Source organism: Balearica regulorum, chromosome 1 (assembly GCF_011004875.1).
Source record: "Balearica regulorum gibbericeps isolate bBalReg1 chromosome 1, bBalReg1.pri, whole genome shotgun sequence".
Classification (NCBI taxonomy): Eukaryota; Metazoa; Chordata; class Aves; order Gruiformes; family Gruidae; genus Balearica; species Balearica regulorum.
In genome coordinates this window covers 67,106,694-67,134,678 of record NC_046184.1, presented here as the reverse complement: position 1 = coordinate 67,134,678, position 27,985 = coordinate 67,106,694, and the positions used below count along the sequence as shown (strand labels likewise).

The following is a 27,985-nucleotide window of genomic DNA, read 5'->3' as shown; positions in this document are numbered from 1 at the left end:
ATAAAGCCTGACATGAAGAGCTTAGGTCAGTATAACACGTCCAATCATCAAGACCGTGTAAGCACCAGCCTTCATCCTTTCTCATGCTCAGGCTCCAAATAAAATGCCGGCTCCAATATTTTTATATGGCCAGACTCAAATACATCTGCGGCATAGTTGCTCCTACATGACCAATAACTAGGATTCCTTGGGCAGTAAAATGTAAGTCAAGTGCAGTAAGAAACTTTGGTCCTTCCACCTGCAGAAGAACTTGTTCATGGCTGGTCCTAAGGAACCCCATAGCCAAGAGAACAAAACCAGACAGGACACTTACTTTTCTTACTTTTTATATAAAATAGACATTTACATACATTTTCTTTTGCAAAGACTTTGAGCATAACTCCTTTATGTGAAATCTAGCCATAAATCCAACAGTGAAAAAAGCAAAGACTTTGCAAATTCCTGTACCACTGACGTAGATCCAGCTGTTACTAAGTGTGAATTTATTTTTTAAAGATTTCTAATCCATGGGCTCTTTTCTTGTTTGTTTTGTTTTGTGTTTTTTTTTTTTAAAGATATGCACAATTGATTAAAAAAATTAGATACAGAAATAAGAACCATACGAACAACAGGCAATGCAAACAACTCCCGCATGAGAGGAACACGCAGCGTGACATCCACTTCAGGCAGAGATTTCTACATTAATACAGTTGTAGAAGCCGTAACTTTTACAGGGGATACCACCAGGGGTATTTTCCAGAGGAAAAAAATTTCAGCAAGTCAGTACAAACATGGCAATGAACTCTTGCACAAAGTTATCAAGATTACCTGAAGCAACTTTGCCACATTGAAACACTAGTAGTGAATGCCAAGCGCTTTTTTTTTTCTTTTTTCTTTTTTCTTTTTTTTTTTTTTTTTTGATGCTGGGTTTAAATGTACATGAAAGCAAAATGGTGCATTTTGAAATTGCTGCAAGAGACTGAAGGTTGGGGAAAAAACCCTCTAAGGGCTAATTTTTTCCAAAGACTGCGCATAATTGCATATACGAAAGATAGAAATTGAGCACTTGGTCAACTTTGTCATGTGCAGATTGAGAGGACTTAAGCGTATACCAACTGTTTCACTGAGTTGGAGGACAAGTGGGGCAAAAGATCATACAACTATATTCTCAATGGCCTAATTATTAAAATTAGAATGGCAATCATCTTCCTATGGCCAAATATTGTACACTATATTTAGCCTGGTTTCTATAACTGTTGAGACACTTTCATAGTTTTTAGATAGTTTTAGGGGTGTCCAGCCTCCCCTGCAAGTTAGGCTCTTTATTTTGGATTTTTTTTGACTCAGACGTCTTCCGCCCATGTGCATGCATGCACACCCCTCCCCATCCTCGTCAAGATCTCTGCAATGAAGGCCATTTGCACTGCTGCATTCACTTACTGTTTGGCCAAAACAAGTTGCCTGCACATTTGTAGGAAAATCTAGTCCAAGCAGTCTGCGAGAGAGAGAAATGCCCCCCACTGCATCATTTATCCTGGGGGATGGAAAAGGAATGGAAGCAAAGAATGCTGGACTTTAAATAAACAATAAAATAAAACAAAATCCATCAGCTGAAAATATTATTCATGGAGAAAGGAAAAAGCAACACAATTATTATGTTTTTCATTTAGGATTAAAATGCACAGTGAGTACACAAGAGTCCTATCTAACCAGCTTCCCATTAATTCTCCACTTTTATATTGGTGAGCACTGAGGTTTAGCCAATGCAACTTGCAGAGTGAACTCTCCCCCACCAGGTAGAGCTTCAGCCATTTATTAATTTGTAATCTCTGCTAATCCTGCTGAGCACTGGAATTGGCAGAAAACAATGTATTTATAATTCATTATTTTAGAAGCTGTGCAATGCCAGAGGAAGAGGACATTTCCTATGATTAATTAGGATAATATCCAGTTTATCACAAGGTAAGTTGCTCTATTTATCTTCCACAATCGCATTCCCTCTTGGTGGAGGTAACCCATTTCATATCATACTCCATTCCTTTTCTTCACCTGCAATAAACCTTTCACAAGATTAATGTCCTGAACAAACACAGCATTTCAGCATGGATGCCAGCGAGACAGGGAGTCAGCTCCAAACTTCACAAGGGTTTAACTGCTTTGGTAGCTCAGGGTCTGAATCGTCCTCCAAACACACTGCCAGTTTGCAGACTGTCATCCTGCATAGATGGGGTACAAAGTGCTGGTACAGGAAAGTGGGGTTCATTACCGAGCCCTCCTCTCTCCATAACTACCGTAAACCCAGCTTCAAAATGTGGGGAGTCAGCCTTTCGGCGTATAAACGTGATCTGGTTCAACTGGGATTAAACTCCGTGGATATCTTACCTGCCTAATTCATGCGAATGGATGAACAAGCACCATGCCTTCCAATCAAACCGCCTCCCTCACCGGGAGAATGGTCTGATCTTTCTGTGTTGTTCTGCAAGTAAGACAGTGTTGCAAAAATGGTAATCAAGCCTTCTCCAGGATCTGGGAGAAGCTATGTTATACTTTTACACACGTAGTTTTAGGAGGTCAAGATGGCTTTGATCAGGTTCTAGGACAAGAACAAGACAATCATTTCTACCAGGTCTCTCAGGAAAGACAAACTAAGATTTAAGCCAAAGTTAAAAACACAAAACCAAGTCTTCCCCCTCACAAAGCATTGTTATAAAAAATACAACTTCTTCTATATTTGAAAAAATATGTTTCATTGGCCACAATTTAAAGCCGCACTGCTGTGGGGCTTGTAGAATATAAAGTATTTATTTAATATATCTTTATGAGGCAAAGTTTATAGCTGATACATGTTTTTAAATGAGACGTATCTCCCTCCACCCCTAACCACCACACTTCAGCTAAGCCCTCTCCGCAGACGCCTGCTATGCAGGGGAGCTTCGCACAGCACTGCTGCCAGGGGCTGCACCAAACACCGCTCTGCCAGCCCCCAAGCTCGCCGCCACACAGCGGTACTGCAGGCAGCCAGCCTGGGCACACAGGGCTTCTGGCAGGCTCACCTTGGGGAGAGACACAGAGCTTTATGGTCCAGGTACCTCCGAATACCCCGGTAATGAGCCATCTACGACTTCGCAATGCACAGTGGGGAACCAACTGCTCACAGAGGCCAGAGGCTTCGGTTTCCCCATCCCATGGGACAATGCTGGCACGACCCCATCTCCCGGCCATCCTGGGAGCTCCAAGGCTGTGCAGAGCTACTCCATGCATGGCATCCAGCGGAGTGCCTGCACTGGGGACCTGCAGAAACATCAGATCAGCAAGTCCATGGCCATAAAAGTCGTGTGAAGAGACAAGGTTTGCTGACCCAGCCCCAGGACCTCAAACCGGCCCACAGCCCTGGAAAGCAGTGTAGGCTGCTTGGGCTGGGGGGAGAAGGGAAAATTCACCAGCAAAAGACTTGCTTGTTTTGGTCCCAGCTGCTCCCTTGGGAAGCCGAAGGGTTCAAAGGGAGAGAGCCCAGAAATGTGTGTCACCACCTCCTCCCTCCCGCCTCTGCCCAGATGCAGGCACTGGCCAGTCTCCTTGGCCAGTGGGGACCAGTACCTCCCAAGTCCAGCCTTGTCTCAGTGGGCGCACAGCCATGGCTTCAGCAGGTCCACAAGCCCTGGCAGGGCAGACATCTGCACCAGTCTGGACTCCCTCTGAGCTCCACATGCAGTTGGAATCACGTTAATAATTTGTCAGTCATTTGACCACCAGTAGTGGCTAGACACCGAGCTTTTGAAACGAAGCCAGCGGAGCCACCAGCGCTCAGCTGTCCCATCATGCTGAGCACATTTGGAGCTTGCCGAGGTGCCATGGCCAGCACCAACTAAACCCAGGCACCACGTGGGTCAGTGCCACGCAGGCTTTTCCTGACAGATGTGTATCAAGGCATGGCATACCTAATCTGAACTGTCCTTTACTAATAATGCCGAACCTTGGATGCTCTTCTGCAGGCACCGGCCACTATCAAGCTCAAATATAACAACTTCTGGGGCAGTTTCCTGCTGCAAGAACAACAAACTGATGACCTACCCTGATGTCCAAATCCAAAGGCAGTGATACCAAGCATGATCCCACCAATGCTGTCTGTGAACTGGTACAAACCCCGGTGGAAGCAGCAGAAGTGCTGTTATTGCAGTGGCAGTTTGGTCCAATGTGCTCTGCAGACATTTGCTTGAGAAACATCCTTAGGGGGTTATTCAAGCACGCCTCGGTGGTGCTGCATTTTTCTAACTTCAGACAATAAAAGTCACAACGTCCAGCCATGCGGCCAGCTGTGAAGGATACTGCCCAATTCATATAAAACAGAGAAAATATATTAATTATTTGATTATTATAAGTTAAATAAATAAAGCTCAAAAATAAAAGCCCCATTTCTGAAGAGAATTTGTTTTCCCACTTCAGTATTTAAAAATATAGATTTATGACTGATCAGCTATAGGTCATTTTCAGTATCTTTTGGGGGAGGGGGTGAGAACACTTTGACGAAGTGTTTTGTCAGTGTTATCACCATGATAAATGGGCTTTGTCCCTGCACACCCATAAAAAAGCCTCCTTAGTACCTTTCCAGCCTATGAAATCTTCCCTAATCTCTCTGTGGCTTTACTTTACCTCCTATACTGATCAGATCAGTTGTTTGTTCTTTTACTGGGGACTGGACAGGAGGACAAGTAATCCTGGAGCTTCCCATTGCCTTTGGATGATTCCAGTTTTTTCAGAGTAATAATTATTTGGTCTGGAGGGAGAGGGCAAAGGGTAAAGCCATATGATATTTGACAATACTGACATCATGGACCATACAAAAAGACTATTGTCTTATGAGTAAAACATTCAGCTGCGGTTTTCCCTCAAAGGATCATTTGTCCTACTTGTACAATCATCCTTCAAGGGTGATATTCAGACACTGTTTTCCCTTTCTTTAGAATAATTTTCAAGTCACAGTTAGAGCTGTAAAATTGGCCACCATTTCCTCAGCATTAACCCCTTGAAACCCTTTTATGTGACCATTACAACCATCTTTCCTGGCTCAGAATGACCTGGCAGCACTTGCAATGAAGCCCATCAGTGGTACTTTACATGAACGAGGTGAGCCTGTGTTGACTAACAGGAGGTGTTATGTCAGCCCCGCTGTAACGGATGAGTGCTTTGTCTCCATGGTTTCCCCATGATAACCAAGATATTGAAGGTATGTGTCCCACCCACACTCCCGATGTGATTAAAATGGGTTCAGCCTAAACATTAATCTTGATTAAAGGAAGGTTTTCATTCATTCTCCAGCATGTCCCACAGGAGCCGAGTGTCTCTTGTAACTTTGGTCAAACATACGCATGCATTCAAAATTTGCCTTCCATAATTCTGAGTCCTATCAAAGTTCCTTCAGCATCACTTCGAGAAATAGGCTTCGACCATATTCTTCTCCAAGGGGCATGAGTTTCTTTCCACCGGTGACTGAATGCTATGTTTGGTCTTTCTCCTGGACTTCCTGAAACCGTTTCTCCAAGCGATCCAGTTTGGCCAGATTCTCCTTCAGCAACTTGCTGTTTGGAACCAGCTGTAAGGCTTTCTCATAGTAGCCACGGGCAGTGACGTAGCTCCCCTACAAAGAAAATGAGTGACAGATCTTATTCGCATTCCCTTACATAGAAAGTTCATTCTTGGGAATGGTGAAGACTGTAACACAAAGGAAAAACACTATAAAACTTGATATTGTTAGGTAACAGGAATACTTCTTCATTATGAAATGGATCACTGAGTGCCGTTAGCCTGAATTTGATCAAACACACATAGCAAGAAGTAGATTTACATTCTTCTGTTATGTTGTACCAGAAGAGTTAATTTTACTCAGCGATAGGATAGCTTGAGGATATCGCATAATGTGACTCCTTAAGACCCAAATCATAATGATATGCTAAAGTATTCAAAAAGATAAGCAACCACAGGACAGGCTATTTCCATAAATTCATGCCAGTGTTCTGCATTAGACATCTTTATTAAGTTAATTAGGTAGGGAGGAATGTTAAAAGTCCACTCATGGTGACATTTTTCTTAGGCAGGTCAACAATCAAAGCAGGAAAACTTTAGAGATGGGCAAGTTGTTCCTTGCAGCCTGTCCTCTTACAAATATGGGATTTACATTACTGCATACATATTCCCAAGCAACCCGGTTGGGAAATTCCATCTGGGGTCGACAGATTTTCCTCCTTTTTTGGATAAAACGCATTGGGGACGCTCACTGTTCACAAACATTCAGCTCTTGGCAGTCTGAAATAAATTTAGATTTCTGCCCTGAGTAGTAGTCTTTGCAGTTCACAGCTTAAGGAAAAGCAAAACTGTCATACCTTGATGTGCTCAATGCCTCCCATATTCATCCAGGCCTGCGCTTGGTCTGGGTTGAGTTCCACAGCCCGTTTATAGCTCTACATAAATACGAAACATTTTTAGATTAAGAGTCTGAGTCTTCAAACAAAAGCAGTGCTGGAGGGGAAAGAGAAACTAAGTTTCCTCTCCCTCTGAATCCATTTAAAAGATAATTTCTAGTTCTTTTCATATACAATGCACAAGCTGAATTTCAGTTTCTTTACAGCAGAGGTGACATAACATACTGCTTCACCGCTGAGCTCATCTCACAGGTTTTCCCTGCCCACAGTGCTCCAAACGGAGCTGCACCAACCCCTGCGACCCTCTCCCTGCCACCCTGCACCACCGGGGTCTCCTGCACATCACAGTCATTTTCCTGGGCAGGTGACTGTCACCCACAAGCCATGGGTGGGCTGTGATGCTCCTTATCTGCAAGGCTTTAATTTGGAGCTGGCAGCAGACTATGGTACAGCCACCTGTGTGGAGGTTTCACAAGGACCTGAGGGCAGTGTTTCCCCTCCCCACTGCTTCTGCCACTGTGCATGGGAGAAGAAGCAAAGAGGACCTTCTGGAATTTGTCAAACAGCACCATTTTTATGGTGTCACAACAGGAAAGGATTCAAATCAGGATTAGACATCTCTAGGGACATTGAGAACATTCAGAACTGTCCCAACAACCATATTCTGTGCTGTTATTTAACACTAACATAATTTCTGAGCTATCAAGCCTCCTGCTTCTCAGGATAAGCCAATCTCTCAGCTACTAGGTAATAATATAACAACATGGTGGCCTCTCACAGGTCCCCAAGCTTCCAGCTGAGCCACCTAGAGTTGGCCATCACGAGCAAGAGGGGCTGGATAGACCAAGGGTCTTGTCAATGAGAAGATGCCTAGGCTCCTCCATAATCCCACCACGACTCTGTACTTAACCTCTCAGAGCAGCGAGCTGTATTTCCACACAGGAATGAGGAAAAAAGTTGCAACTAAGTCTGGCAAAGTTAGCTGCCCATAGCTTTAGCTGCACCACTGGTGAACAGCCAGGGTGCATGGACCAGGGAGCATTAGATGCAATGAGCTAACTATCTTTTAACCTATAAACTATCCATAGGGCTTAAAGCAATCATACCTCGAAAGCCTTGTCAAGGAGATTCTGTTCTCTAAGCTGGTTTCCTTTAGTGAAAAAGAGCTCTGATATGACTTTTGGATCCTTTGGATTTAGCTGAAGAGCTTTTTCTATAGCTTCAAGTGCCTGCAAAAAAGTAAGAGGACATTGTGTTATCATGTTCTGCGCCTTTCCACTTCTCATGCTCTCCTCACCACTAGGGCCCCCCAGCATAAGAGTCATCTTCCTCCTTCCCTTGTTTGCCCCACACTTTTAACACGTGTGCAAATGAGGTTTTAGATGCCTGGGGCTGATGGGCAGTGGGGCTGACAGCAGCAGGAGCGGTAAGTGGTAAGAAAACCACGCTGCTTAGCCTCAGTCCCAGTACTCAGATAAACAGAAGGTTTTAGTGAAAAAAATAGATCTACTGGATGTGCGCTAAGGCATGTGACATGTCTCTGGAGAGATGGAGTGTAAAATTCAACCTGAGCTCTGTGTGTGGGCCCTCAGGACAAGGGTACTCTGTGGCCACGGTACCTTGGAATAGTGCTCCTGCTTGCTGTAGATGGCTGACAGAAGGCGGTAGCACTCCAGACACTCCGCATCCTCGTTGAGTATATGGTTTGTCATCTTTTCGGCTTCCTTCGTCCGCCCCATCATTGCTAAAACCTGAGCCTATGGAGCCACATTATAAAGGGTTATGATCTTAAAGAGCTCAGCCCTCTTTAATACACGATGCTGCACCCAGCAGCTGGTACTGGGCTCCTTCTTCTCCTGTTCATGACAGGTCAGATTTTCTCTATGCCAAGTCCTGCTCAGCTGGAAAGGCAGTGGCTGAGACTTGGGTCTGAGGTTGGGATGGGTGAGAAGGAAAGAAGGAGGACAGGAGAGATGATGGTCACTGGATGGCTGGCGTGGAGACAGAACCAAGCACTGAGCCTTGGGCAATGTTCACACTAACACAGCCATCCCACCCCACTTTTGTGGTCCTGCCGTAGCCAAGCTCACCCCACACTCACCAGCGCCAGTCGGATCTCTTTGTTTGAAGGCTGCAGTGATGCTGCTTCTCTGTAGACGTGCAACGCTTCTTCATACCGCCCCGTGTTGTAATACAGAGCCCCCAGCGGGGACAGGATTTCGGCCTTCCGGGAAACCTTCAGTGCCCTGGAATTTGGGAAAAAGAGATGCTTCCAGGTGGTGTGGGGAGCAAAACAGAAGACTGAGGTGTTGCTTGCGCTGGGATGGAGCAGCGAAGCTCTGTGCTCTGCATGGCACGTTCATCCCACTCCGTGGAGCACAAATTTAATGTCCCGGGGAGGGAGGAGCGTGCCCACAGCAGCAAACCCTCTGACCACCTGAGAAGTAGAGAGGGCGACCTCCGAAGTGCACGCGAGCTAGCAGCAGGGGTGGGGATGGCTGATGGTGGCAGAACCCAGGGAGTGTGAGCACAAATCAGGATGCCAAAAAGGAGGCAAAAAAAAGACAGTCCACCCTGCTACACACTCGAGTCAGAGCCTGCCTACTGGCACATTGCTGGCAAGGGCTTGAGTTCCCGAGAGCGCCAAGGTTTTGGTGCTAGGCTGTGCAGCATTCGTGGCTGTTACTGGTGCTAACAACCTGCTTGTGCCACTGAGAAACCTCTGGTGCTGTTGTTAGAGCATCCTCCAGCCAAAAGCTGCAGTGTGTCCATCCTGGGGACTTGGGAAATCAACACTGCCTGAGTCCGTGCTGCCCCTCCCGGCATTCCCCAAAAATAGCCAAATAAGCAAAGGTAAATTTGGTTTCAAAAAGGTGGAGAAGGAATAGGGCAAACCCCAAACATGCACTACCAGATTCATGTATCAGAGGTGCTTTAGAGAGACAAGCCTTACAGGAGGAGGACGGAAACCACTGTCTCCCATCCCAAATTCTTACCGCTTGTACCACACTTCAGCCTCTTTGTTCTGCCCCAGGGAGCGGTGAAGCCTGCCCAGGTTCACCATGGCCACGTGGTGAGTGGGGCTCAGGCGGATGGCCTGCCTGTAGTGGGACACGGCTCGCTCGGGAGCCCCTGCAGAGGACAACAACCATTAAACTGCTGCCTCAGAAAAATCCCATTGCAAATTCAGCACGCATTATGCTCTAGGTGTTCTTTCAGCTATTGCTCTGTGTGCGGGAACCATTTTGAGACAGAGATCCTGCCTCAGCCTTTCTGGAGATTAATAAACTGCTGTCCAAATTAAGATTTAAGCTCCAGTATTCAGAGACAATTCTGACAAATAGATTTTTTCTATTTTTGCAATTTGAGGGTACAGTCACCAAAAGAAGACTGCTGACCAAAAGCACCCTCCTATCATGCTGCAGGGGGGATGTACCCTCTACGCTAAGGACAGAGCCCACCCCAGAGAGGGGGCTGGGGCACGTGTCCCACCTCCTGGTAGAGCATCCTTCCACCCCGACCCACTGGAGACACGGCAAACAGGCCACCCAATATTCCCCACAGCCCCACCATATCTGCAAATAGTTTCACCTCTCTCTAAACAGAGACTATGCCCTCCACCTCTGTTGCGTTGGCCCTGCTCAGTCTCTGTGCATTGCACAACAGGACTTGGAGTTGCTGCCAGTGACCAGCTAATTCCCACCTCGGGGCAATAAATCCCCGACCAGAGGTGTCCAGGTGTGTACTTTGGAGCAGGCAGGCACCATCTCTGTGTTGCAGAGGAGCCATTGGGTGGCACTGCTTCGCTATGTGAAAACATCTACCAGTGCAAGGTCCCACAGTCCATGACATCACTGAGCACCACAACAAAATACAACATCGTGCAAAAAAGAACAGTGCCAGGCCACTAGCCCAAAAGCCCAAGGTTCTGTTTCTAATTGAGTATTTTTACTTAGCTAAATAATGGCTTTTCTCAAGAAGGATCTTGCAGTGCTTTCCTCAGGCAGGGCCTGCTCACTACCTACTAAATAAATTAATGGAGCACAGTATAAAGTTCTAGCATTTCAGCAATTTTTAACCCCAGTGCTCACTTAATTGGTTTGCACACTCTAGACCAAATAATCTCCTGATGAAAACCGATACTCACGGAGCTTTGTCCACCGACAAAGCTTTTGAGTACTGGCATTCTTTAAGCCAAATCACTTCACAATGTATTTAATTCCATTTCTAGCTGCAAAGCAGAACTTGAAAACAGCCTGTGCGTGTTGGGGCACTGAACACATGCTGCTGTGGGAATTTTATTTTCATAGCTTTTCAGATCTAGTTTGGTTTTCCTGAGACTATGCAACATAAAAGTAACATTGATACTTCTCAGCATCTCCTTTACAGGAGAGAGGAGGGATGTCTGTAGGGAGATTTAGAAGCACTTAAGATTCATCCAAGGCCAACGACATATCTTTCAGGGTAGGACTTTTTCAAAACATCCAGCAGCCGCTTTGATCTTCTCCCACCGCTGAGCAGACAGATGGTTTTGAAAATCTTATCTACAGAACATCCTGGGAAAGAGCTGGACACGCACCTCAGCCTGTATGTCAGGCAGTGCCTCCCCTGCTGATCACACGGGGGTAACGCGCATCGTTAAGGGATGCCGACACACGGGGGTAACGCGCATCGTTAAGGGATGCTGACACACCGAGTGTCTACAACCTCCACAGAGCTGTCTAGAGTTACGGCTCCCCAGAGCTGACACTTGCTGGAGGCTCGTTGCACAAAATCCTGCAAGTTAATTGCAGTGGCGCTTCGCAGCATCTCCCCGTGCCCGCCGGGGAAGAGCGCAGCCTGCGACAGGCTCGCTACCAGCCACTTCCTTCACGCCTCGCCATGTCTGCGGGAGGGATACTTACACGTCGTGCCTGAAGTATCAAGAGTCAGTGGGTTTTTTCCTGTTGTTTGTATGTAGGGAAGTAAACCAGGAGTGAACCAGGAAAAGTTAGTTTACTGACTTTGGCAGAATACACAAGTGCAATAAAATAGAAAGTGCACTGCACTGCATTTGAACCACAGTTTTTGGCAGGAATAGGGCAGTTTATCTGGGTTGGGAAGCAAAGATGAGTACAACGTCAGAGTGAAATTACTGAGGAATTTTTATTATTTGCAAGCTTGAATTTTGCCAGGGCACAAATTCAGAATCTCAACCTCTCTCGCTAATGCCACAATGCCTTTTTTTTATTAAGAATACTCATTTTGGCTTCATTTTTATTTCACAGGGTACTACAGAAGAGTGATGGCTGAGCGTAGCTCAGAGGTAGGACAGCCAGCTGCAGAATGACAGACACCATTGTCCTTTCTTTTCAAGCCCCATCGGAGCTGAGCACAGTGTGAAAGGGGCAGAACGGGCAGCAACCACACACGTTAAGCCTGCAATATTTCATCGCTGAGTCTCAGTTCTATTCTGAAGGGACCAGTGAGACAGTAGCTTGGTTTCCACTAGTCATTTGTCAAACTTGGCCTCGCTTATAAAGCTGTCAATAAAAGGAGGCAATTACAGTGGCATTTTTTTGTTGTTGTTGTTACATGGAAGTGCCTGAGTCCAGGGAAGTTGGATGGGGACCAGGAGCCCAGAAAAGAAAGGCTTTGGATGTCATTATGGAGCTCCTGAGAAATCAATTCACCCCATAGTATCTTAGGTTTTGTCTTCACAGATGACTGTGGTTTAAAAGCCGCGTTTGTTTTTATAGTGGTGGCACTCAACCTCTACAGTCAAAGACCTGCTTTGTCACCAAGTAGAGCTGCAAGTGCTCCAAAGACCCTAATGATCCACTTGTGTGCCTGGGATTTGGTTTGATGTGGCCATGCTTTCCTGGAGAAATGGCAGTATTGTCAGGGTGCTGCCCAGCTCAAATTGAAGAGGACAACTGCCTGCGCGAAGATGCTGAGAAACACTGAAGGAAACAGCCGGGCTGAATGCCACTGCCGCACAGTGCCTGCATTGATTACAAATTTCAGTATGCTGTGCCATCTCAGCAGCATGGGGATATTTATTTCCAAGCTACAGTGGAGACGCATCCATTGCTTTGGAAGCTTTTGACACCCTTTTAGAGTGTACTGCTGCATAAAACAAATCAAAGCGAATAAGGCAGAGAGGGAAAATCCCTTGCCCTTTCTCACTTACCAGTATCAACCAAGAAAACACCGTAGTTATTATGCAGATCGGAGCTCTCTGGACAATTCTCTATACCAGTCTTATAGACCTCCTCTGCTTCCTTAAGCCGTTCCTTAAAAGAGAAGGAGATTTCTTAGCCATGACAGAAAGGGTGTCAGCACCATTGCCACACACCTGCATGTTGTGACAACTCCCTTGCTGCATGGGGAGCTTGGGGTGCCAGCACACCCCACCTTCTAGGAGTCCACAATTTTACCCCATGGCTTAGATGCGATATAGCTGCTGTCTGGTACCCCAGAGCAATTCAGATTTCCCCCATACATTTGCAATTGGAGCTACCTGTGAAACAAAAATAACAGCTGGAAAAGGTGGCTCCTGTGCAATCAGCAAGCCCCAGCTGGGCACGCACCCAACTGGGAAACGCACAGCGATGGGGGTTGTGTTGGTTCTGCTAAGAAATATCTGTCATCTGGGAGCTGATATATTTTAATTTATTTGTTTAATGAGCATCTCACTGGCTAACTTTTCCCCTCCGGAGCTCTGCTGTTTGTCCCCTTAGCTGCAGGGAAAATACAAGGCATGAAAGCTTGGCGTGTGTGACAGCTGGGGGACAGGGAGCTCATGCAGGGGGATGTGGGAAGCTGGAGGAGGATGGGGAAAGAGTGGGGGAAATCTGACAGTTTCAGATTAAAACCAGGCATCGTCAATGCGTGAGAGGCAGCTCACTGGGATTGATGGGACATGCCACCGCGCTGATTCCCAGATGCGCTGAGCCCTTGCATTTTGCATAGATTTCATGGAGGTTTGCTGGTGCTAAGCATTTCTGGAAAATACAGATCTTTTAGGATCACCCTGCCTACGGAAAGTATCCCACTGGCTGGGCTCGGTCTAGCCTGAGCTACTGGCAGCCTGGTCCTGAAATGCAAATAAGGCGTCTCATTTGGATCACATGGCAACTTAATAAGGTTTCCATTTCCCTCCAGCCAGCCAGTACGCGCCCAGTGCCTGCACGCTTGCCAGCTTCCTCCCCTCCCTAACCTCAGAGCCTTGTTGTTGGGTGTATTTAGGGGAGGAGGCTGCGCACAGCACGCACAAGGACGGTGCAGAGGGGTGTCAGGCAAGCCTCCAGCACCAAAGACGCTTTTTCCAACTCTTCCCCTTCTGTGGAGCGGCGCAGCCCTACGGCAACAAACCCCACGGCCTCCTGACCATGCTCCCAAGTGAAATCAGCTGCCTGGGTCTCTGCTGAGGAAGGCCTGGAGCCACCATGGTAGACAGACCTCCTGCTCGGGAGCTGAATCCACACTGCAATGAGAGGTGGGTCCACTCCCAGCTGTGGACTCTCCTCAAGTCCTGCAAATCCTGGAGCTACGGGGCTTCCTCTGGATTTAAAGGGTGTACCCGATGGCAGCTTTTGCTCTGTAGCTGCTTAAATATGTGGACTCCGTTCTCACCTCCTATTTCAGAGCTGGAGAGCTGGAATTAATCGCATTGGAAGACTATGACTTGATGAAAACACACGGTTTTCCATGGTTAAGTGCTTTCACATTTACACGATAAAGGTCAGCCAGCAGAAAAGATCATGTGTGATAAAACACAGGAATGCATTTTTAAAAAGTGCTTAAGTTTGGACATTTTGTATATATTTATGTGAATTGACATCATTATCCTGAGGGGTCAGAAAAAGTGTAGCAATCATCAGAATTGACTAAAATGAAAAGCAATTTTTTGAGAAAGCATCTGTCACCAAGACATTAATAAGTATATTTTCAAAGATTTCTGTATTAGCTTCTTTTCCTCTGATTTTAATTTTCTGCCAAGGAATGTGGCTTTGTGTGCACATATGTCAGTTTTCTGCATTTTATTTACTGATCACAAACCTGATCTTTAAAGTAAGGAAGGGCTGTGTTAAACTGGATTAACGGCATCCCACGTCAAAACATTCATGCTCACCAATATTGAGCAGTTTTAGCATTTTTGTCATGGTTGCATGGTCTTTTTGGCACCTAACATCCCGACCCTGCATGGCTCAGGCTCAGCGGAGAGTCTGGGATGATTCCTCTAACGAAGTGTTTGCATTAAGCGCCATCAGAAATTGGGAAGGGCAAGCCCAGCTTTTTGTGCCAGAGCTTCCTCCCTCACAGCCTCTCCTCTTCTTGGGAGAAATGCTGTAAGTTCATCAAGTTCTCATTAACGCTTAATAATGCCACTCCCAGATCTTCATGAAACATTCATCAAGCTCACAAAATTCAGAAGATTGGCTTAAAAAATGTATGAGATTTTTATGATATTAAAAAAATTATGCATGCAAGGATCTCTAAGTTGAACTCCAGGGTTTTAAAGTCTGTTTTTTTATGGCTCAGTTTCTCAGTCTGGTTATGCCTGAGTAGACTCTTCTCTGCAACTAAGGGGCTTAAAAAGTTTCTTTTTCTTAGTGTAGGCTGATACTATTACACACACACACAAAATCACTTGAATCCAGAAACTAGGGCTTGAAAAGAGGCACCAAGCAGCACAAGATGGCTGACAAAACTGCAAGAGATGGGAAGAACATGCTGTTGAAGTGCATCAGAGTTAACCCTGGGGAAGCAGCGGTACAGGAGTAGTATGGAAAAGGCAAAAAACACGTTTGATTTCCCATATTGGTATCCGCACAGTGATCATGGAAAACAATAATACATTGTGACTGAGTTACGATATCAAGCAGAAAGAGTGGTAAGAAGGGTGTGCATGTATAAAAGGCACAAGCAAGCTGAACTGTTTTACACAATGTGGTGGGGTTTTTTCCCATGTCAGCTCTGGCTTCAGAGTCAACTATCCAGGAGAGAAAAGGGCAATTACATCGAGTTACAGGCTAATTCCTTGGTGCATGAGACATTCCTCTCAGTAGCATTTTTTACAGTTGTGGGAGGAAAGGACCCATAAGCCCCATTTCGGATGCATCGTCTTTAAGATGAGGGGGAACACACTGTGCAGGACCGACCAAGGGAATCCCAGCACTATTTCACTGATCCGCCTCCAGTCCTTCTTAGCCTTAGTGCAAAGCTGGAGGAGCAGCAGTTTGTTACGGTCACCTCATGAGAGTTACTTTAATGTGCCACTTGCGGCACTTCAGCCCCTTTCTATCACATCCCAGCAAGAGGGAACCAGTTTGTGCTCCCTTCCCCAAAGCCCCACAGTGCCGCTGTCCACGCAGCCCACTGCCTGGCATCGCAGATACCCCTACAGTGGTGAGACAGACTCTGGGCCATAGACAGACAGAAAAACAGGTTTGTAACTTTTAGCCATTTTGCACGCTATTACTTGGACAAAGAGGAAACCCCAAACTGAAAGATGAGGTCCCTTCATCATCCTTTGGGCTGAAGATGCCAAAACTTCTGCCCGTACCCCTCCAATAGCGCACAGCGTTAGGGTGTGATTCTGCAGCCCCTAGCCACAGGCAGCAGCAGCATGTATTTGTAGGACAGCCCCTGCTGCGGTCACTAGGATGAGTGTGCAAGGCAGGAGTTGCACAACCAGGTAGTCATCTGCTGTGGCTGAACATGAGAAGGTGTTAAAAGCCTGCAGGAAATCGCTATGTTCTGAGGAAATTATATTTAACTATCTTTTTTTCCTACCACTTACTCAAGTCCAAGAGGATGAACAATCTATATGTGAAAGTAGATAAATTATTGCTGGACTTACTAATGGCATTTGCCTTGGGCAGAAGGCCTGGGGACTCTGTAATGGTTTTATTGCTCTGTTGACCTTACAATCGATGGTTCTAATTAATAATTTCAATTAATATTAAAACCAGGTATTATTGCGGAGGACTCATTTCCCATACCTGCAGGAGACCCTTCACTGATAGGCTTATTCAAAACACAGTTCCCATTCAATAAGGTTCTTCTTTCAATTCATACACTATATTTCTAGGTGTCTGCAGCTGATATTGATAATATTAAAATATTTTAAAGTCATATAAAAGGGAAAATAACATAGCACATCTTTCAGTAACCCATATATATCATAGATGAATTTTGCAGAGTGCCTGCATCATTAAAGAAGCCTAAACCAGAACAAGACCTTTGATTCTAATTTTGCTGAAATTTATCCACTTCCCTTACAGAGAGAAGATTTCACTAACCAGATTAATGGAAAACAGTGAAAGATGATACTCCTTTGCTTTGTCTGTATTTGCATTTGGCAACCTTTTAAGAAACCTTTAGCGCTCCGTGCTATGGAACAGTTAGATATGAAACTCTGGGGAGAAAAAAATCAGTTTTCAGAAGGTTGGAGCTGTGCAGTTACGAGGACCTCGCCACCAACCCTTGTAGGCTGGGGCCACTGGTTGTGGCCGCAGTCTGTGGGAGCAAAGCCTGAAGCACAGCATCCCTCATCTGCTGCTGCGGGCATGGAGAAAAGCAGGGCTTGGCGATCTTGATGTGGGCACCCACGCTTCAGGGCTGCTTCTGATCTTAGGCATTTTGTGCCTCAAATTCCCTTTTCCTCCATGGGGACAATATTTCACCTCACTAATAATTGAATAAATTACCTAACTACAGAGAGTAGGGAGAGCCCTGAGTAATGAGCTTGAGGAACAAGCCCGAGAGGAAATGAATAATCCTGCCTCCAGAGCGCAGCCTGGGCCATGCGCAGTAAATAAAGCCTGGGGATACATTTTGAACAGCAAGGTTAAATAAAATATTGAACAGCTGCTCATTAAGAGCAACATAAAGCTACCGAGCCTTCCCACTCCTCGTACATGATCATCTACCATGGTAATTAAGGGCCATATCCTGATGCGCGCATGCAAGGGGCAGAATTCAGGCTGCAGAGGCCACCTGGTTTCTCACATTTCCTACCTTTGGAGTGATTTATTATGAAATCTCAAGGTTATCTACGTAGGTGTGCGTGTCTGAGGGGGAAGTACTCGCCTACTCTGCTGTCACAACATTCAAGGTGCGATGGATTAAGGCTTCACCATAGACGTGGGGAGCTGCAGAGAGGATATTTACTCACAACTTCAACAGTAATTTAATTCGGAGCCACCTCATGTGGGTGTAATTACTCACTGCGAATGAGTTGCCTCCTATCCTGAAAAAGTCATCTCTAAAGCAGCCCAAGAGCTCTCTGCAGACAGCTGCAGACCCACGCCTGCCACTGCACGTGTGCGAGGCAAGGGTGCTCCCAAGAACTGCGATGCACAGGAGGCATTGCAGCTGCCCCAGCAGTGCATCCACATGCAGAAGGCACGAGAGCTCGAGCAATTGCCCGTTACCTGTTCGGCTAGCAGTGAGGCCAAGCTTGAGTAAGCATCTGCAAACTCTGGGCCGTACTTAATGGAGTCCTGCAGTAAGATTACAGCTTCTTCCTTCTTCCCTTGGGACCTGCAGCAAGGGAAGGAGGGAAAAAAAGAAAAGTTCCTGTAAGCACATGTTTAGGTCATCCCACTGATTTAACTACTCTAAAAATTCGTGAAAGTCCGCAGCTTGACCTTTTCAGCAAAGACTAAATGATTCACTAGCACCTTCTCTCTGTGTTGTGCGTACCCAGCATCTCCTCAGCCCACTGCTGTTTCCATATGTTGTTCTCAGGAGCTGGGAGGACATAGGCTTTAATGAATCTGCTGTTTGGTCTGCTATTCTGGTGACTGTCATACTGAGCATTATGCAATGATCCCAGTGAAGACAAAACATCCTCAAAATAGTGCATTCCTCAGCCCCACACACTGAAGAGCAAAAAGTATTTTATTTTGGCTATCAGGCAATCAGTACAGGCCACATGCTCTATCTGCTGAGTAATAACCACTAGATTTTTTAAACTTCTCCAGTCCTACTGTATATCTCCCAATACTTCTCTTTATGGCAAATACATCAAATTCCGTCCCATTTATCCCACCAGAAGTTGAAGATACATGAAGAACAAGTCAGGAAAAGCATCTCCAGGCATGAAATACTGCCCAAGATCCTCCCAGTGATGTTCTTGGGAAGTCGCACGCCCTACGGGAAGGGGTGCTGTCGGGATAACACTGGGTTTGCAGTCAGCTTCTGGAGGTCTGGCCCCAGTCATGTCACCGAGGCACCAAGTGACCTGGGAACAGGACATTTGCCAGCAACCCTGACGTAGGTAGGCTGCAGACACCAAAATATTTGCATTTCCTAAAAAAACCCTGGAGTCTTTGCATGTTCCTAGACAATGAGGGCTGTTATATATCCACTTATGACTTAGTTAAATTAATACTTTGAAGTTAAAATATTGCTAAGTTAAATCTGCCTGGGATCTCTAAATAATTCCTTAGCAAGTCGATCATTAGGCTAGAGGAGTCTGTTCTTCAGATCCTAATGATTACGAAGAGATAGTTGAGAGATGGCAATGCTGATGAGCTAGGGTTTCTTCCCAGCATTACTCTGCATCTATTGCCATGGAAAGCAGAAAAGATTTCCTGAACAACAGCGTAAGGATGTTTATTTATTTTAGCTACAATTTCTCCAGTGTCATTTTGTATTTCTTTCCTTGGAAAAATGAGACGGTTTCCTGAACAAACATCTAAGGATGTTTAGCTGGACTAGAACAACATTTTCCTTGTGTTGGGTATACAAAGAATATGAATAGCAGGGCTTACAAAAAGAAACAAAGGGCTCTGGGACATAGAAAATATGTGAACACCTTGCCGCTTTGGCCTTAGATTTCATCTGAGTGACATGGTCAAGTAACCAGATCTTGTTTATAAGGTGCAAATTTCAGCTGATAATATATGTGGCTTTGCAGATTTTTTTCCCTTTCTAGTTGTGTAACTGGAAGAATATTTTGCCTGTGCATTAAGCTAAGTAAAACCAGTTGTGCTAGTCTTTTTCTTCTTCGAGTGGTGTTCCATATAAATTACAAGAATGAAGCAAAAACAAATAAAGAACCACTTTCCTCCTACACTAATTAAAGACTAGCTAGCTTGTCAATTTATAAAACTTTTGGATCCCTCGGCTGGAGTTTCATGACACATTTTTATAAATCAAAAACAGATGACTGTTTTATAAAGGTATTGATGTTTGGCAAAAAAATGTAGGAAATGCCAGCTACAGAAATAAAAGGATTAAGTGATCCACTCAGCAGCAGTAAAAGTTCCCATTAACCACAGGCATGCACTCAGAACACAGGGCAGCCCTCTTAATTACTCTTTTTTTTTTTCAAAAATGACCTTTTTTTTTTTCCCCTTTTCATTTGATCCAAGAACAATGTTTGTCTCCTGAAAGTGGGGGTAGAGAGGGAAAGATTATGGCATCTTTTTATGTGACAGACTGAATTACATTAACAAAAGCAGATCCAGTAGTTTCTCAGAGGGCTCAGGCCTGCAAGATACCAAGCGCTCTGGCCAAGCACTTAAACGCGTACTTAACTTTTATGTATGCAAGTTGAAAATTAATTACTGGCTGAAGTGCTTTCCTGGATCAAGGCCAATGCTTTGCAGGATCGAGGCTGTCGCTTATACAAATCTCATGCAATTTGGGTGAGCGCAGAGCTTTGGAAGAACAGTCCGATACACTAAGTTACCATAAATTGGGGATTGGAGCAGGAAAAGCTAGGTAATGTATACTTTTGCTATGACAGAGAGAGGAACAAATTCAACTGACACGAGGAGTCTATGATCACTTAATCCAATTTTTCTCCAAATTACCTTGCCTTACAATGCCCTCTCCTGATTCCGTCTTCCACCTGAATCCCTAGCCTCCCCTCTACGATCAGCGTAGAACCAAGAGCAAGGAACAGTTCTTTCCACTGGCAGCATCTCTTGCGCATTTTTGCAAGTGCCCTGGAGTTGGAGAAGCATCAGCTTAAACCGCCCCCCGCAGAAGTCTGGCCATGCACAGGGCTGCGTGTGGGCTGTCAGCACTGGCGCAAATTTAGTTCGCAACAGAAAGAGTAACCTAGGAATTAGAGGATTTTTTAACTTTGAAGATTTATTTTGTGAAGTTAGTTTGACTGCATTAAAGCCAGAAACACAGAACTCAACAAGGGCTCCACAACTGTTCTGAACATCTCATCTTGGTTTCACACCATAATCCAAAGGGAAGTTGCAGTGTCTAACTCTGTCTGAAAGGAAACCTCTAGGCCTGTTCCGACTCCCTGGGTTAAAACTGATTCACATAATTTAGATGCATTCCTTTGCCACTCATCTGTATTACGTGGATGATACAAAAATGGAGGTGCAGGCAATACGCTGCAAGGCAGAGCTGCTTTTCGGATGGATCAGGTCTGACGGGAACCTTTTGAAGTTCAACAAAAGCAAATGCAAGTCCTGTGCCTGGAATGGGATAACCTGGTGCACAAACACAGGTTGGGTGATGACCATCTGGAAAGCAGCTCTGTAGAAAAGGTCCTGGTGGTCCTGGTGGACGATAATTTGACCATGGGCCAGCAATGTACCCTACATGGCAAAGGCGGCCAACAGTGGGTCCAGGGAAGTGATCCCTCCCCCTTTTATATGATACTTTTAAGACCATATCTGGAATCACGTCTGTCCAGTGTTGGGCTCCCCAGTGCAAGAAAGGTGTGGACATACTGGAGGAAGCCCAACAGAGGGCCACTAAGAAGGTCAGAGCTAGAGCATCCATCACATGAGGAGAAGCTGAACGCGCCGAGTCTGTGCAGCCTGCAGTCAGGGATGACTTCGCTGTTGTCTGCAGCCACCTGGTTGGAGGGTACAGAGAAGCCAGAGCCAGACTCTTCTCAGAGGTGCACGGTGACAGGACGAGAGGCAATGGACATGAGTAGGAAAATGGGAAATTCTGATTAGATACAAGGAGAAATATTTTTCACCACAAGGGTGGTCAAAGACTGAAACGGGTTGCTCAGAGAGATTGTAGCTACTCTGTCCTTGGAAGTGTTCAAGATTTGGCTGGAAACTGCCCTGAGCAACCTGATTCGATTAGTCTTGCTTTGAGCAGTGGGCTTGACCAAATATCTCCAGAGGTCCATTCCAACATAAGTTATTCTTTGAATCTATTGTAAACTTGACACTGCTAGAGTTGATTTTTTTCTATAAACAGGCTAAAATATGTATGTGATGTTGATGTACAACTTCAGCACTTCATGCCACACAGAGTACCCTAACCAGAGACCATCCAGAAAGCCAGACGCAGTATCACGGAATGTTATCGCTCAGTTGTTTCTTTGAATGGAAGGGAGGAATGTTTCACCTTCTAAAAGATCTTAAATCTCAATGCACTTAGTATCTATCTGATGTTTTTCAGCATCTTCAGACAGTTACACAAGCCTGTGTCAGCACATTCACATATGTACGTACCCAGAAGCCTGTATCAGAGAGGGCAGACAGCCCTTTTTCCTCTGATTAGATGCATTTGCTAAACTTGGACTAAATCACGGCAACAAACACAGAGGATACCGTGTGTGTTACTCTACATTCAGATGAGAATCAGTTCTTTGAATGAACTCAAGATTTCAGAGGACATTGTTTCTAGGCATTTCATTTTCCCCTGGAAAATGCAGCCGTAACGCTCTCAAAGCACCTAAGAGTTATGAGGCTTTTCTTCATAAGAAATAGTGTACTGAATATTGGATTTCTCTAGGTATGGATACAGTACAGCAAATAAAGAAGTTCTCTCCCATTCTTCCTGCACCAGAAAGCTGAGATAAATATTTACTTCAAATGTTCATAATATTTTATTTCTTGTCTCTTTACAGAATATCGCACAGGCTATAAATTTGCGAGGTAGTCTGAATGATACATATTTATCTCAGTTTTTCAAGCTGTAGCTCAATAAAAACGAATCTACATAGAGGAGTTAAATATTTATATAATGGGAAACTTCAAAACAAAACACAAGAAAGCAGCATCGGCTGCTCTGTGTCACTGCTCATGGACCACAAAAGCAGAGAAAGAGATTTCTCACTTTTAGGTAGGCCATCTTTTGGGTCTATTTTAAATAAGAAATCTGTCGGCATTGTTTAATTATCTATTCTCTAATACTTATATTAGGCAAGAAAATGATGACATACAACTTTATTTTAGGATATGTAAACAAAACCAAAGGCTTATTCAGCCATTACCCTGCAATGCTTCCTGAGAACATTCATCTTCTGGCACATAGCTGTCTTCATTATATGCAAACAGAAAATGGAAACGTCCTTTTTCATCTAGGACTTCCGCAGGAAAAAAACCCTAAAAATTCCACCCTGTGTTCCTCAGAACAGATTTTTACTCAAGCTTAAATCACAAGCGATGGATGCCTGAATAGAGAGCTTATTTACAGGGAATAACAAGAGGCAGATTCCCACATGGGAATAGCAAACCCATCCTTCCAAAATCCTGGAGCTCCCCTTTCTCAGCACTCCAGAGGAGGTGAAATCTGATACCTGCCATCAGATTTCCACGCTACAAGCAGCGGTGGGTATAAGGAACTCAGGAGAATTCAACTGGGAATTCCCCATGCCAGATGGTTTCGTTATGTGTCCCAGTGCGAGTATTGCTCTTACTGGACGTGCCTTAAGTGTTGCAGATCTGGCTCCTCCTGATCTGCACCATGCACTGAAGCCTCTGTAAAGAGGACAGAAAACGCTTTTATGTCTTGACCATTTATCGTCTCTCTGCCATATGTTTAAAAATCAAAACATCCTTCATAATGTCTCATAGCACAGCCAGAAAGTAATATCTGCCTGCAATATTCTGCAGATATTCATTTATTACCTAGATTATACTAGCATTTACTGTCAGCAGAACACTGGTTGCCCTATATACATATATATGAAAGGATAATTTGAAGACCCAAGTAGAAAACACAAAGTTGTAGGAAGGAAGAGCTTGAAATCTCTACCTCGTTCCCATCTGGTCTTCTCACAAGTCACCTCACGCTCTAGCATGGCTGATGATCTCTGCAAAGTTGATGGATGATCCAGGAAAGGTCCTGGCAAAGGGATTTGGGCTAGTGTTTTAGGGGAGACATTCATAAAGGATCTGCTTTGCATATGTGCTAATCCCTCCACCATGAACTCTACCTATTTTTGAGCGGGTTTTTTTAAAGCTGAATAGGGAGACGAGGACACCCAGTTTCCATTATAATTAATGCTACTGGTGTGTCGAGATGCAATAAGTTGTTTTGGAAGCCTAGAAAAATTTTGCAAATGGTTGTGGGAAAAGGGCAGGTGGAACCTGAGCACTTTCTTTTAATGAGTTTAGCACGAGCATCACACACCTTTAACATACTGCAATATTTGGCATTACAGAAGGATGCAGAGCACATACAATCCAACCGGACACACAATATCTTAACTATCAAATTAGGAAAAACGTGACATACTGCACACAAAACAAACAGCAGTTCTAAGAGATCTTCCCACATGTCTCCTTTGTGCTTTGCCAGTGCAACAAATCCAGTTTCTACCCATCTGCTGGGTCATAAGAGCCCATCAACAGGCCAGATTTAAGCATTATTGACATGGGGTGTCCTCATGCTGCTTCTGGCTTACGTCTTTTTGTATTAATATTTTATATTTTTTACAAAAATCACAGAGAATAGTAACTAAGGCAAACATGATGGATTAAAAGGACAATATGTATTTTTAAACAGCATTGCCACCTAAGATTAATTTCAATCAACCAAATCTGATGAATAATACAAAGACCTTCCATTTCTCTTGCAATAAGACTGTCTTTACCATTTTCCTTTCTTGTGAGTATTTCCAGTAAAGCTCTCACCTGCTTTCTATTTAAGAAGTACTCAGGTGCCATATTCCAACCCCAAACCATCAGGTTTACTTGTAATATTACTCTGATAACTTCTCCGCTACCAAAGGGACCAGGCAGAACTTCAGCAATCCACTTAATAACTGTCAGATAAATTCACACTCAAAGTAACTTTCAGAACCAGAGAGATCGAGTATCTTTTGATGAGACAGTGCCACTTTATAACCAGCCCAACATTAAAGCCTGATCTGCTCTAAAAGATTTACCAGAGACCTACTACGAGAAAAATAGGTGCAGTTTACATCAGCAGAAATGTATTTTTACTGCTGTAGTTCATGCAGTTCTGTCTAGAAATTAACACACTATAATAACAAAACACGGGCGATTTTTTGCTGGTGCAAAATCGTAATGCAGGAATAGAGATATTTTACTTTTTTTAATTGCACCCCTAGCAGATCTTATCACACTGGCAAAGCTTTTTGTGTAGATCTAAGTTCAGTCTTTAGATATCAGTCAGATATTAGTCAAATTAATTTGCATGATTATGATCGTCTGCTATTCTCCTTGCTAAAGGCTGACACTCTAAATAACAATGAGTGAAATTATGAGCTGATTAACTTGTTTTCTTGCTGAGCAGACTAACCGTATAGGGCTGTAAACCAGCCTTCCCCTCAAATCCAGACCCACCCCCTCCGCAATGGGATGAACCTTCTGCTGCTCTGAGCATCTCGGAGTTAGGTGTTAATGCCCAAACTACACACTGACCTTCCATACAGCTAATGAGGAGAAGTGGGAACTTGCAGAGAGGGATTTGTTGGATCCGTGTTATTTATTAGATCTGCATCAGACGCCTGCCTTTGAACAACACGGCTTGCTCCACTGGAAAGGCTTACACCTCTCCATTGAGACGGGAGACTCAGGTGACTAGTTGGGTTTAAGCACCTCATTTTTTGATGCCTGATTTGGAACAAGTGAATTCCCTCCAGCTGAAACACAATTGTAAGCAGCACCTGAAGTGATGTGGCAGACGGCATAAGGATATGCAGACCAAGCCTCCCCTTTGTGCTGGCACACTTAGCTGGCAGTAAGAAATAATGCCATTCCTTCACCAGTTGGCAGAAAAACTACTTTGGTGATGTGTGCGGAGAGAACGTGGATTTCCTTGGTGCCAGTTCTGCGTTCCACTTACTTGAGAAGGTTGCCGAGATTGAAGAGAGCTCGATTGTGCTGAGGGTTTAACTGAAGGGCCCGTCTGTAGTAGTCCTTTGCCTCCACCACGTCTTTGGTCAATGTCCCCAAGTTGTTGAGAGCACTTGCGTGACGAGGGTACAATCTAGGAAAAATGAAAAATCGAGTTAATTGACAAATAAAGCTGAGGTCACAATGCTGCCACCAGTGCTGTTCAGCACTCAGAAAAGGGGAGGATGTCAGCCAGGAAACACTTTTCCCTTCATTTGCTGCAGGTCCTGATGGGATCCTGAGGAACCTTTTCAACTCCCAAAGAGATTGCAAATCAGATCTTCTCCTACAGTTCCTGGATGTCTCCAGGGCAAAAGGGAACACTGAACAGCTTTGAAAGCCTATTTTACCCTCCAAGCAAAAGGCAAAGCGACTAAAGCTGCTTGAACATTTTTATTCAAAATGTTTTTCAAACAAGCAAGAACTGCTTTGTCAAAAATATGTTTCCAATGGAAATATGTTTTGACATATACAGAAACCAACACAACAGTGATTAAATTGATGTTTTGTTTTTCTTCTTTTTTTTTAAATCCATTTTCCACAATAAAAGTGATAATAAAGTGCAAAAGGAAACTTGAAATCAGTTGTTGAATGATGTTTTCAGGACCAAGAAAAAAGATTAAAAAAATCTGGAAAGAGACTGCCTAACAGTATGAATCCCCTAAGCTTCTAGTTGTAGTTTTTAACCACCTGGTTCACTTCTTTTAACTGATCTGTTGATCTTTACATCTACCTGTTTCAATTATAACACTAGAAATTGGGCCCACTACATCTCTGTTAAAATTGTCCATGAATTAAGCAGCACATCGTGGTCCATTCAGCTGCTTAAATTCTCAAAGTTGTGCTCCTACATTAATATTTTGGTTTGTAGGTCTTTCACTAGAAAATTCCAGAGGTGAAAGTGATCCAGGGCAAAATTTAGCACCCAGGACCCTTGGTGTTATAGACAGGTGAAAACTGAGGTTCATTATGATGAATAAATATATCTGTAGCCCACAGAGGTCCCAGGCAAGCTGGGAGACCAGCTGTGTGAGAAGGTCTGATGCTCTGGTATGAAATGGTGCACAGGTGCTTGCCCAGTGAACTCCTCCAGATGATCACTTCATTCGTGATAGGCAGGAAACGGGTTAAGATGGTCAGGGCTCTGGTTTGAGAAGACATAGTCGCAAATCCCGCTGCCACTCAGCGAAATTTTCTATTTTGGATGAGGACAAGTCATCTGACATTTCTTTGCCTTAGGTCCCTGTTCATGGGAAAATGATGTGGATAATGGCATTAAAAGTAGTTGGCTATGACAGCCCAGGGTATAGCATGAGGAGGGGCATTTAAAGGAAGAAGGGATTAAGACTCTATAATATGGTCTGATTCTAAAGTTTGCAACTATTTTTAATCTAAGACTTTCCATGGTGGGTTTTTTTTTTTTTGCCTGGAGTTTTTCATTATGTCAGTTCAGCCCTGGGATTTTCTGTACTTAAGTACCATGAATAATTTAGCATTTTATACACTGCTGCAACATTTGTATCAGTCACATTTTCACTGCACAGCATATAAGTGATTTTGGCAAGGTCTTACTTGGGGGTGAAGCTGGGAACGCACAAGGGAACTCCAGGAGAAATGGACATGCACCGGTAACAAACTGAGGATGCTTCCTACAACTAAGTCAGGGAAGAGCCTAAAGTCTTTTTCACCCAACCCCAAGCCTAGCAGACAAGGATTGCAAAGCCACAGAGTTGAGGAGAGATCATCCAAGGATGCAGCCGCTATGTTTTTTAAAACTTAGCCTATTCTAATGACAATAGATAAATGTAGCGACCACCACTCGTAGTAACTAACGACTTTCAACATCCCTCTTATACAAATAAACATCCCATCTCTCAGAGGTAACCACTTCTCCTTCTGCAAGCCCTCAGCTGCATTGCCCAGTGTCTCCATTCAGCCACGCTACCTGCATTCGCTGCTCAAGTGGTTTTTGAAGAGTTCACTAATTGATCTTGTTGCAGAGGAGCAAAGAGTAGGAAATTCACAGCAAGACTGTAGTTGGCATAGAAATAGTATCACTTGCTGTCACTGAAGCTACCCAGTGAGCCTGACGCGTTTCGGGATGTGAGAGGCTGCCTGTGCTTGGAGAAGCATCAGCAAAGGACAAGACAGCAATGAGGGTGTAGTGTTGAGTCTTGACTTTGGCCCTAAAATCCACTGGTCACCAAAGCTAAGCTTCCCCAGCTGAAGCAGGCTGGGAGAAATGCTGTCCGCAGCAACAGCAGAGGAGCAATGGAAAGGATCAAGCTTGCTCGCTCTTCAGCACTTGGGACGCAGGTCTGTGTGATACCTTCACCAGGATTTCGAGTGAAGAACGCCCTATCCACCCTTAGGGCAAACGACCAATGGCTCAGCCTTGTTTCCCATTTCTTCCATGGGATTTTGACATTGTTTTGGACAAGAAAAAGGTCTGGGAGTTATATTTTTGAGGGGTTTTTTTCCCGTTGGCTGTGATAAAAGCCGTGCACTGCT

At 44.5% G+C, this 27,985-nt stretch overlaps 1 protein-coding gene across 1 annotated transcript in view; it reads right to left on the bottom strand.

The window, feature by feature from the left end:
• Positions 1-2,754: 2,754 nt before the first annotated feature.
• TMTC1 (transmembrane O-mannosyltransferase targeting cadherins 1) overlaps positions 2,755-27,985 on the bottom strand; it is a 145,945-nt gene continuing 120,714 nt past the window's right edge. Inside the window, exons 12-20 of the mRNA XM_075756233.1 lie at positions 25,425-25,568; positions 17,819-17,927; positions 12,568-12,670; positions 9,392-9,527; positions 8,497-8,641; positions 8,015-8,152; positions 7,502-7,624; positions 6,357-6,434; positions 2,755-5,614 (exon numbers count right to left, since the gene is read on the bottom strand). Of these exons, the coding sequence (XP_075612348.1) occupies positions 5,474-5,614; positions 6,357-6,434; positions 7,502-7,624; positions 8,015-8,152; positions 8,497-8,641; positions 9,392-9,527; positions 12,568-12,670; positions 17,819-17,927; positions 25,425-25,568 (1,117 nt within the window). The 3' untranslated portion in view covers positions 2,755-5,473. The remainder of the gene's footprint in view (positions 5,615-6,356; positions 6,435-7,501; positions 7,625-8,014; positions 8,153-8,496; positions 8,642-9,391; positions 9,528-12,567; positions 12,671-17,818; positions 17,928-25,424; positions 25,569-27,985) is intronic.